The sequence below is a fragment of the Struthio camelus genome, chromosome 1 (assembly GCF_040807025.1).
Source record: "Struthio camelus isolate bStrCam1 chromosome 1, bStrCam1.hap1, whole genome shotgun sequence".
In the NCBI taxonomy this organism is placed as follows: domain Eukaryota; kingdom Metazoa; phylum Chordata; class Aves; order Struthioniformes; family Struthionidae; genus Struthio; species Struthio camelus.
The window spans coordinates 38,189,667-38,201,517 of NC_090942.1; the positions used below are offsets into that span (position 1 = coordinate 38,189,667).

Sequence of the window (11,851 nt, forward strand, 5' to 3'; positions counted from 1 at the left end):
CTACGTTTTCCGGTAAAGCATACTCTCCTAAAGAAAAACACAAAACACTATCTTGTAACAATAATTAAAGCTCCCAATTAGTGTTTAAGCTCACTACTTGCTTTCTGTCTCTCCAGTCTTCCAATACCCTATACAGAAGGGAGTAAGATTGAAACTCATTCAGTTACTTTTAAGAACAGGACATTTTATTTAACTAGTCCTTTCTGTAGACGGGGAACTTCAGTCTAGGACAGCTCTGTAAGAGCTTCTCCAGGTGACAAGTAACACCGTATTTCAGCTATAGCTCTACAGTGAGAGCTGGGTTCACTTCCCAAGGCTGGGTCCCTGGGACATGTACCAGGGTGACACCCACCTGTGCTCTTCTTTGTACCCTGGTTTCCATGTGCACAGACTGGAAAGGAGCATAAGTGCACTTCAACAAAGTCCTTAAATTTGGACAATTAGGAACTGGCCATAAGATTTACTGCAGACAAAATCTTTGTCTTTGCCTGATCGGGCCCATATGAACTTGTGTCCTCTTGCACATTTTCATCTTGATGTGGTAAACCAGAAATTTTTTTTTTTCTGAGCCAGTAGATTACCTACCAATTTTAAAAAATGAATCAAAAGATTTTTTAGACAGGTTATTTAAAAAATAAAACTCTTTGTCTTTACATCATCAAACGTATTCCACTTTTGCCATCTATTTGTCTTTAAAATGCTGCAATTCTAGTATCAACAGCCCAAACAACAGAGAGCAAGCTCATCAGTTCAATTGTTTTATATTAGAAGCTCGATACTATTTTGCTTGAAATTAACACAAAAATCACATCTATAGAACATGAATAACTGCTATGATACATATATAACAATAATAGCAGTACATACTGGAGAGCAGACTCCACATTTCTTCTTTGGATGTGTGTCCCTCATGCAGTGTGTGTATTACAAACACATTTTAGATTTGTTCACTCCTTAAAGCTTTTTGTGCAAATAGCTCATCAAAATTAGAGAAGAAATATCACCTTTTGCAAAATATATGGAATATCACCAAATATATTTCAGACTCTGCAAAATCTAGTCAGAAAAAAAAAACCCTAAAACCAAATACCTCTCATCAAACTAATATACAGGTTTATTAGAGCAAGTTATCATGTTTAAAATGTGCAATTATTTCACCATTTCTTGTTTCTTTCTGTTTTCATTAGCGTGCCTTCATGTTAACCCAAAGCAACTGTTAAAAAAATGCATCTGTACAGAGGAGCAGTTTAAAAAATATGGGATGTGTCTTCCAAGGTTACAATTATGTGAAAAAACAAAGCTTAGTATTTACAAAAATGTCTAGAATTCAAACACTGATAAATAGTTTTATCAAATTAATTACAAAACCTGTAGAATAGTTACAGAGTACATTTACACTGATAATCCCAAAATATAAGCCTAGATTTTGTAATATGGAAGAAACTGAAAATTATAATTTCGAATCAGTTTACTTTTTAATATATGGGTCATTACCCAACTTAGTTTTATAAACAACATTATTCTACATTTGCTTTCTGTCTTCTCTGTTTGAGTAAAAACTGTAATAGAAAAATAATTCAATTTAGCAAGTCATCAAAATTTTGTTAGTACAGCTAGTTCCTTTTTAATATATATTGTAGGTACAAAGCAAGTAGTAACACAAAATAAAACTTGGCAAAGAATAGTGTACTTGAAACACTTGCAATTTAATTGGGAAATACCTCCTTGCTAAGTATATACAGTATATATAATGTGCACAAATACACATACTCCCAACACCACTGCATGCATTTTTTGGACTAAAATATAACTTCAGGTTCACACACCTTCACCCTTAACTGAGAACTGTAATCATATTTGTGTACTAAAGGATAGTCTGTAAAATATAAGCCATTCTACCATACTGTCCTTTGGGTTCTAGTGTTTTAGACAACAATAACAAAAAAAAAAAAACACGTAGAATAGATTGCTCTTGTGAAGAGTGGAAAATATTGAAAAGAAATGTAGGGAAAGGAACTATAATTTTCTTCTGGACCAGCAAAAGCTAAACTTTTTTTTGAGCTATATTCTTCCCTCTTCTTTGCCCAAAATAGTCAATGATATGCCTGGGAACTCAAGGTTGGGCATGGGTTGGATATGGACTTCTCTGGCACCTAATTCTATTACTTCTTAGTATGATTATCGAGAGAGGCATGGGCCAGCTCCATCCTCAGTGAATGGCACAGTCACAGCCCCATTTTTTTTTTCGCCTCAAGTAATTAGGAAAGCAATCTTGTTAGTCTGGTTTTGAGGAAGAAAAAAAAAACAGAAAACATGCTGCTGAGGTTCCTCATTACAACCATAAGCACGCACATTATGCATCCATGCCCATGTCCCATTCATTCCTGCACAGCAAGCTACAACTGCGTCAAAAGTCCTGCATGCTTCCCGGAGAACGACAGGAGCGCTTCAGGACCCAGAGAACTCATGAAAATGGAGCAGACGGGCAGAACAGAGGGACACTGTCATGCATACGTTCACTGAACTACACTAGATCCCATTTTGCTTTCTCTAGTTTCAGTGCTGTTCTTTTCTCAGAAGAGATCCTCAGGACTTTAAAAACACAGTAAAATTTATTCAATGAGCTTCAAAACCCAATCTCAAGGAAAAGTCCAGTCTCCAGGGAAATGTAGGATTACTTAGCAGCTATAGGAACAGCATTTGACTTAGCATGCATTGTAGTGAAAACAAGCGCACATTGAATGCTTTATGATTACTGAAATTGGGGTGATGACTTTTTACTGCAGTATAACGCCGCTTTTGAAGCCCACGTTGTCATGATCTGCCGATAAATAAATAAATAATATTCTCAATTCTTACATGTTTCCAGAAATGCTATAAGACTGATTCCTACACTTGTCTTGGAATATACTGATTCTCTAGCTGTTACCAAACAGCAGCATTCTCCTGAATTTATGGGGCTATTATTTAAAACCAAATTTGGCTTGGTCCTAGCTATCTTAGTGAAGAAAAAAGAAAAAATACAATTCCTACTCATAAAGCAAGTGGTTCCGGAAGTCATGATGAGTTTTCATTGTGTATTTGTTTGTAACAGTGCTGGGCTAGCCATGGCTTACCATGCCACTTTTTATTTTTTTTAATTAATTAAAACATTCAGAGTAGGTGCAACAGTACTAAAAAGTGCTGTAAAACTTCCACCAGCATGAAGGGAAGAAGGAATGTCACCTTAGAAATCAAACCCCGCAGTCTGTATACAGACATTGACAGCGGTAGTGGATTTGCCTTCATAAGAGCTGTTAAATTCTGCTATTAAATGAGAAATGTTTGACATTTAAAAGTTACTTGAAAAGATAAAGCAATATGATCAATTAAATTCCCAACAACTCAGAGCCTATCTATGTCCCTTATCTGCTCAGATTGGAATTTCTTCCAACTCTTTTCTCTTTAAGATCAAATTATGATCTTGTTTGTATCATCTTCTTTCCCTGTGACTTCAGCAGTCAGTTACGAGACATTTTAGGCATTAACACTAGAGAGCGGAGTTACCTCAACATACACTGACTCCACTATTTTTACTGCTTTCAACAACAAGCAAACAATGCACTCATTATTTTATAAACAAAAAATAAAATGAATAATAAACTCTATTTAGAAAAATAATTGCTTTATTGTTTTTACTCATCAGTGAAACTGATCAGTTGCCCAAGTCCCAAATACCTTTCATAAAATAATTTACACACTGCAAAATATCTTACTTAGCAATGTGGTACATTTCGTTTTATGGCCATCTTAGTAATTCCTTCTTAACAAGGGATTGTGCCTCTGACCAATTTAAAGTGCTACGCCATAATCTTCCTAAGTGCTGTTACTGGACCCCAACACCTGCCTGCTCCGGGTGCCTGTCTCAAGTTGGAATGGGGATGAAGCTGGTAGATTTTGAGTGGGGCGATTCTCTCCAGGTGTTCAAGCTATGGGTTGGGCTTCTGTTGTTGGTAAAAGAAGTCTGTCGTCTACTGTTGCTGTTAGAATCTTCTTTATTCAGCGTTTGCTTTATTTTTTGACAGCAAGGGAAGCTCTGTATGCAGTCTTGCAGGAGATGCCCACTAAAGAACATGTAGATCCATGGGTTACAACAACTATTCAGACTGGCCAATAGAGCAGTGACTGTAGTTGCGGTATTTTCAGAATCTGGAGAGGGGGAAAAAAAAGCAGTTTAACCATCAAAAGAACATTCTCAATATTCAGGCAGGCAATTGCTTCATTAACCATTTGGTTTTTTTTTTCAGTTACTGAATATTTCTATTTTTTAAATTATTGATTTGGGCAATGACATCTAAAACAAAGAGTACGGACATAATCAGAGAAGTCCTCATTTGCGTAAAGCTGCCACTGAAATTAGTAGGAATTTGTCTGAACAGACTTTAAAAACCTGTGGCACAGGAAGTTATGGACAATCCAGTACAGCATGAAGGCACTTTTTAAAGTGAATAATCCCATTTCCACTGATGTTTATCCATGCATTGATAAGTCCATGCTTTAAATACTGAACCGGTATTATTCCGACTTTTACTTTAAAAATTGTTTTCCCTGGGAGGCAACGGCAAAATGCCCACTGATTTCAGTAAGAACAGAATCTTGCTGTATGCATTTTTGTGTTGAAAAAGGCTGTAGAATGCTCAAACTGCTATTTTCTGAATCAAATCCATATTGCGGAGATTGAACAAATTTTACTTAAAGAAGAAGTTAGCACTACGTCATAGAACAGTTGTGGTCTTCTACACTCACTAGTTAGCTAAATTATGAAATACTCTACGTATTTATTTAGTCTAATCAATTATAAGTGACCTGTCATAAATACTGATGTTCCACAGAGGTATAACTGCTGTGTTTTGGAGTTCTGTATGATTTAAAGAATATCTTCAAATAAACTTACCAAATGTCCACATTTCCAAATAGGTTTTTACTTCTTTTTAACACTTTTGAAGTAGAAGATATTTTATTTATCTACTGCAAGCCTTTATTTCTCTGTATACGCCTGCATTCTGGGCTTTAGTCCCGTATTACGGGCAATTGATGTTCTCACTACAGTAAATGATAATCTGGGGATATTAAAAAAATAACAATAATTTGTGACTTCCAGCATTTTGATTTGCATCTTTTTCATTACGAGGAAACAAACTGTATGTTAGGATGTTGCCTGCCACTCTCCATGCAGCTAACTTTTAAACTCATTAATTATGTGCAGCCAAATTTAACAGCAGGACGGCTATCTGAAAGCTACCACATTCCCCGTGTTTCGCGAGAAGGGCTGGCTGACGAAAGGAGAGATACTGAGAGGCGATTGCCCTGCGGAGAGGAAGGGTTCAGGGTGCACGCTCAGCCACGTTACTAGACAGCAGAGAACCCACACGCAAGACATTTACAGGACGGCAAGCTTAGTAAATTCCATAATTACTTGTGACACATATGTGTACAAGCCTAATAATAACAGAAAACGTCTCAAGGATTTTATTTGCTGTCAGAAAATGTTAAAATGAACTAATTCCCAAATCCGTGTGGTAATTGGGAAAAAACAAAAACTACAACATGCATGTCAGCAGCTTCAAGTGGCAGGAAATACTGCTCATCCAAACTAAGGCAGCCAACAGCTCAGCCAAAATGAGGGGGTTTTGCCGCGGGTCGGAGCTCCCCCCTCCAGAGCAGCCGTGCCCGGGCAGCGGCACCGCCGCCAGCTGCCCCTGAAGCTCCCCACCACCACGCCGGGCTGCCCATGTCCCTCCCAGGACGTTTCCTCGGCTGTAGGTCGGGAGCCGAAGCCCCCATCCCCATGCCACAGGCCCCGGTGGGGCGAAGCCAAAGATTTTGTCCCCTCCCCCCACCCGGCCCAAACTAACCCACAGCCCCAGGAGACACCGCAGTGTCGGTGCCCCCGCGCCCTCGCCGCCACCTACCGACCCAGGGGAAGTGCTGGTCCCACACCGACCACATCTGGATGGTGAAGAAGGGCGCCCAGCACACGACGTAGGCCGAGACGATGACGAAGGTCATCTTGACGGTGCGGATCTTGGCGCGGGAGATGGTCTTGACGCTGCTGACGCAGGGGGCGAGCAGCAGCCCCCGGCGCCCGCCGCCGCCCGCCGCCCAGCGCCCGCCCGCCCCCGCCGCCAGCCCCTCGCCCGGGCGCGTCTTGCCGCGGACGTTGCGCCAGATGTGGTAGCAGATGAAGCCGTAGCAGGTGGCGAGGATGAGGACGGGCGCCACGAAGATGCCGCCGGTGATCCAGGTGACGTAGGCACGGGGCCCCCAGGGCATGATGAAGTGCGCCCAGCAGTCGTAGACCTGCGAGCCGCGCTCCACCTCGCTGAGGGAGAAGATGAAGTACTGCGGGGTGCTGAGCAGCAGGCTCAGCGCCCAAGCGGCCGCGATCATGCCGTAGGAGCGCTTGGTGGGCTGCTGCAGCGTCTTCAGCGGGTGGCACACGGCGATGTAGCGGTCGGCCGTCATGGCCACCAGCATGTAGGCCGAGGCGAACATGCCGAAGACCTGCAGGTGCTTCACCACGCGGCACAGCCCGTCGGGGCCGTGGAAGCGGTGCGTCACCTCCCAGCACAGCTGCGGCAGCACCTGGAAGAAGGCCACCACCAGGTCGGCCAGGCTGAGGTGGCGGATGAAGAGGTGCATGCGGGACGCCTTGCGCGGCGTGCGCCGCAGGGCCAGCAGCACGCTGCCGTTGCCCAGCACCGCCACGGCGAAGGTGACGGCCAGCACGGCGATCTCCAGCTTCGCCAGCTCCTCGTCCCGCCCGAAGGGGTCCCAGCCGCCCAGGCTGCCGTTGGGCGAGCCCGACCAAGCCTCGGGGCTGGGGCTGCCGCCGCCGCCGCCGCCGCCCTCCGCCGGCCGCCACCGGCTGCTGTTCCAGGGCGAGGGCGCCACCCGCGAGGAGCCGGCGGCGGCGCCGGCGGCGAGGCGCATGGAGGGGGCTGCGCAGCGGGTCCTGCCCTCACACACTGCCGCTCGCCGCCACCGCCTGCGCCGCGCCCCGGCAGCGCGGAGCGCCGGGCCGGCCGCCTTTATCCCCGCCGCGGGAGGCGAGGCGGCAGCTCCCCTGTCAGCGGCCGCCCCGCGCCTGACGCCAGTCCCCTCCTTCGCCTCGGGCTCGCCGCCGCCGGAGCTCCCGCCTCAACCTCCCCTCCCCTGTGCCGCCTCCCCGCGGGAAGGGGGGGACTCGCCCCTCCGCGCCCTCCCGCCGCCCCCGGGGCTTGGCCGGCGCGGGGACGAGCGAGGGGCGGGCGGAGGCGGCAGCGGGGACGGGCTGGGGGGCGCGGCGGGCGAGGCGCCCGGCGGGCGGCTGCCATGTTGGGCTGAGGGAGGGAGCGGGCGGCAGGCTGCGCCCTGAGGAGGGGAGGCCACTGTCGCCGCCGCCGCCGCCGCCGCCGCCGCCGCCGCTCCCGCCCCGCCGCGCAGGGAGGGCAGCGCGGCGGCAGTAGCTCCCCGGGACGGAGAGTTGGGCCTGGAGAGCGCCCTCGGCGTCCTGCCAGGGCTCGTGGCCGGCTGCTGTTGTGCCGCCGGCAGAAGGGATGAAACGCGCGATAGGAGCGGTTTGTCCTACCCAGCGTTTATCCACGCGGTTTGGAGTTGTTGAAAGTAGCGATTCTGGTGAGGTTTCTGCAAACGCTGGGGCGGGGGGCGGGGAGGGTGAGGATTGTTTGGAAGAAAGCAATAAAAAGCAAGCAACGCCCGAAAGCAGTCCTCTAAACCTGCGCTTTCCAAGGGTGTCAGCATCTCATCTGGGACAAGAAAAGTCATCCTAAAACTTTAGGCCTAAAACTCATGTTGCTGCAGGTACAACCGAAATCCCTTCATTTCCTAGAGCTGTCATAGCGGTGGGTCAGTTAAATCTCTGTGTTAAAACATGCTTGACCTCAAGAGTTGTCTTCCTTTTGCCAGAGCGGACAAATTCTGCAATTGCCAGAGTGGACAAATTCTGCAAATTCAGAGCGGTGCAAATTCTGGTGCCGCTGCAATGGGCGGGAGTTGAGACCCAGATTTCACTGGATCCTTTCCCTTTGATCCTTAGTTTAGAAACCGTTTCCTTCAGTCACCTGAAAAGCACCTAAGACTAAAAATGAAAAAAGCGTTACATATTGTTCCTACTTTTTTTTAAATAAAAGTGTCTAGATCTGCTCACTTGTGATTGCAATAAAATTTAATTACAGCGAAGATGTTGTTTTTTCACTGTTTGTACGGAGAGGAGGAGAAAGGGTGAAGAGTTAAAGATTAATTCATGTCTTTGGTTAGAAAGATGTTCCCAAAAGTTTTGTTTCCAGAAGATTCTTCCAGCTTGAAATGCAAAAAGATGAAGCGTTTCTGAACATGCTAGAACTGTGCTACGCTTTACACCGGGCCTTTTGGGGGCTTGTTATCCTAGGAGAGGGCAGGTACTGCCATGGTAGCCTGTCACTACCATTCCTTCCCTTGGGGTCCATCACAGTACTCTTGGGGGACATCTGTTCCACCGCTGCAGATAATTGGTATGCGGTTTTCCTGTAAAAAAAGCTGCAAAAAAGTAAGGCCTGGAATACAAACAAAAATGTGGCTATCTTAAGTTTCTAGTAAACTTATTTCTTAAAAGATGCCTTTGTTCCAAAGCCTCTTTTTGTGTGTTTTTTGAGCAGTTTAGTGCATTATTCACAGCTTAGTGTATATTCCATGTTATATTGTGAACATTACTGAAAATATTGATAAGAATTCAATTTGAAACTTCATGGAAAATACCTTTTAAGGTTTCAAATTGAAAACTGAGTCAAAATTATATGCACAATACACACACACAGCATCCCAGCTTCTTAAAAACAGATCCACAGTGTCATCGCAGCTATGCTTTATATTAGACCTAGGAAACTGTACCAAGCACAAAATTACATGCATTACAGGTTTGAGGTCAAATACAGAAGGAGACCAAAACCACGTACTGCAAATCTTGCAATACCACACAACTGCCAAAGATCCTTCTCATCCAAACCGTAATATCCTGCCATGAGATGAATTCTAGGATAGTTCTTCCTTGCCTGTGTCTCCGATACGCTTTACAGGAGCTGAACACTGCATACAGGAATGCTGTTACTCAGGAAACTGGCCTAAACCCTCTGCCGTGCAAGCCATGTAGGTATCATAACGCTTTATGCGCTACTAAGCGTGGCAGTACATTAATAGAAGAGGTGAAGACTTCCAGGTATGACAAAGACATATTTACAACAGCCTGGCAGCAGGATAAGGGTGGCTGTGCTATTTTAGAGCACTGAGACTTTGTCAAGCCCGCATGTTCTCACATACACCCTTCTCAACTTCTACTCAGTTACTTTGAATAGTGTTTGTATACAGTGTCATAGCAAAGGGCTGGAAACTTGCCTCAGCTTCATTACAGATGGCAGCACCAGGTGATTATGCACAACGTTAAGTCTGAAATGCATACAGATTTTTGCTGCATTGTCCTCTATCAGACGCTAGTAAGTTAGGGCTAGCCTTTGTCCCTATTTGTCTGGCCCAAAATTAGTCAGTAACGATATTTTTAGAGATACGTAAAGTAGCTTAGTGTTCTTAAAAATATATCTAACCAGCTCTTGCAATTTTTTTTTCAGTAGATCAGATAATCCACTGGAGGGTTTTATTTATGTCTAGTACCACAAAAACATCCTCCTGCTCTAGATATTCAGAGCTCTTGAGATTTCTTTCCTGATTAGTTTAGTCGGGATCTAGACTGGTCTTGTTTAGTTAGTCCTAGCCGTACGAGTGGGTAGATAGGGGAAACCTTGAATATAATTCTGCTGTCCAAATTAATTAAGAAATCATTATAGCTTTCTGTTTTCCAGGTAGGTGCCCATTATCAAGCTGAAGAGAAGTAATGCTCTCCTTTGATCAGACATGGAGACAGCTCCTCTGCCCATGCAAATCTACAATGTCAAGAGCAACGTGGTAAAAAGCAGTTAACAGAAAACTTGTAGAATGCCCTTCGAAGCAGGAAAACTGTCACTGCGAAGACTGCTAGAGAAAATGAACATCTTAGTCCTGTGATTCACCTGGGGCTCAGCTTGAAACTGAAGTCTGAGATAAGAAAATTGAGGTTGCTGTTACAAGAGGTCTTTGTTTATTCTCTGTAGGCATGCAGCTTTCTATAAAAATGTCTAAAGATGACTCTCCTGGCATACAAGTTTCTATAAAACTACTCAAAGGTTGCCAAGTATCTTTTGTATGTTGAATTCATTGATGGATGAATGGCTGACTTAAAATACACAAAAATCTAAATGGAACATGAACTATTCTTTTGCCAAATGCAGTTATTTTTGTTTACACAGTGTTGTTGTGGTGGATTTTTTTGCCTTTAGACAGTCTAAATCTCTTCCTCCACGGCTAACAAATTACAGAACCACAGAATGGTTTAGGTGGGAAGGGACCTCTGGAGATCGTCTAGTCCAACCCCCTTGCTCAAGCACGGTCCTCTAGAGCACATTGCCCAGGATCACGTTCACACGGGTTTTGAAGATCTCCAGCAAAGGAGACTCCACAACCTCTCTGGGCAAGCTGTTCCAGTGCTCTGTCACCCTCACAGGAAAGAAGTTTGTCCTCCTGTTCAGACAGAACTTCCTGGTTCTCAGTTTATGCCCGTTACCTCTTGTTCTGTCGCTGGGCACCATGGAGAAGAGTCTGGCCTCATCCTCTTGACACCCTCCCTTCAGACACTTGTACACATTGATGAGATCGCCTCTCAGTCTTCTCTTCTCCAGGCTGAACAGGCCCAGCTCTCGCAGCCTTTCTTCATAGGAGACATGCTCCAGTCCCCTCATCATCTTTGTAGCCCTCCGCTGCACTCTCTCCAGTAGGGTCACGTCTCTCTTGTACTGGGGAGCCCAGAAGTGGACACAGGACTCCAGGTGAGGCCTCATCGGGGCTGAGGAGAGGGGCAGGATCACCTCCCTCGACCTGCTGGCCGCACTCTGCCTAATGCACCCCAGGATCCCATGGGCCTTCTTGGCCACAAGGGCACATTGCTGCCTCATGCTTAACTTGTTGTCCACCAGCACTCCCAGGTCCTTCTCGGCAGAGCTGCTTTCCAGCAGGTCAACCCCCAGCCTGTCCTGCTGCATGGGGTTCTTCCTGCCTAGGTGCAGGACCCTGCACTTGCCTTTGTGGAACTTCAGGAGGTTCCTCTCCGCCCAGCTCTCCAGCCTGTCCGGGTCCCTCTGAGTGGCACCACAGCCTTCTGGTGTGTCAGCCACTCCCCCCAGTTTAGTATCATCAGCAAACTTGCTGAGGGTGCACTCTGTGCCGTCATCCAGGTCATCGATGAATACATTGAACAAGACTGGACCCAGGACTGACCCCTGGGGGACACCACTAGCTACAGGCCTCCAACTAGACTCTGCGCCACTGACCACAACCCTCTGAGCTCGGCCATCCAGCCAGTTCTCAATCCACCTCACCGTCCACTCATCCAACCCACACTTCCTGAGTTTACCTATGAGGATATGATGGGAGACAGTGTCAAAGGCCTTGCTGAAGTCCAGGTAGACAACATCCACCCCTCTGCCCTCATCTACCCAGCCAGTCATTCCACCAGAGAAGGCTATCAGATTGGTCAAGCATGATTTCCCTTTGGTGAATCCAGGCTGACTACTCCTGATCACCTTCTTGTCCTCCAGATGCTTAGTGAGGACCTCCAGGAGGAGCTGTTCCATCACCTTTGCAGGGATGGAGGGGAGGCTGACAGGCCTGGAGTTTCCTGGCTCCTCCTTCTTGCCCCTTTTGGAAGATTGGGGGGACATTGGCTTTCTTCCAGTCCTCAGGCACCTCTCCT

At 46.0% G+C, this 11,851-nt stretch overlaps 1 protein-coding gene across 1 annotated transcript; it reads right to left on the reverse strand.

The window, feature by feature from the left end:
* Positions 1 to 820: 820 nt before the first annotated feature.
* Positions 821 to 6,972, reverse strand: AVPR1A (arginine vasopressin receptor 1A). The gene is made up of 2 exons (XM_068931184.1): positions 5,952 to 6,972; positions 821 to 4,188 (listed from the first exon to the last, which is right to left on the reverse strand). The coding sequence occupies exons 1-2, from the start codon at positions 6,970 to 6,972 to the stop codon at positions 3,905 to 3,907; spliced, it is 1,305 nt and encodes a 434-aa protein (XP_068787285.1). The 3' UTR covers positions 821 to 3,904.
* Positions 6,973 to 11,851: the final 4,879 nt, after the last annotated feature.

Coding starts and splice junctions, on each gene's coding strand:
- AVPR1A (XM_068931184.1), bottom strand. CDS start 6,972: ATGCGCCTCGCCGCCGGCGCCGCCGCCGGCTCCTCGCGGGTGGCGCCC. Junction 4,189..5,951: donor CCAGCACTTCCCCTGGGTCG/GTAGGTGGCGGC, acceptor CCCCCTCTCCAG/ATTCTGAAAATACCGCAACT.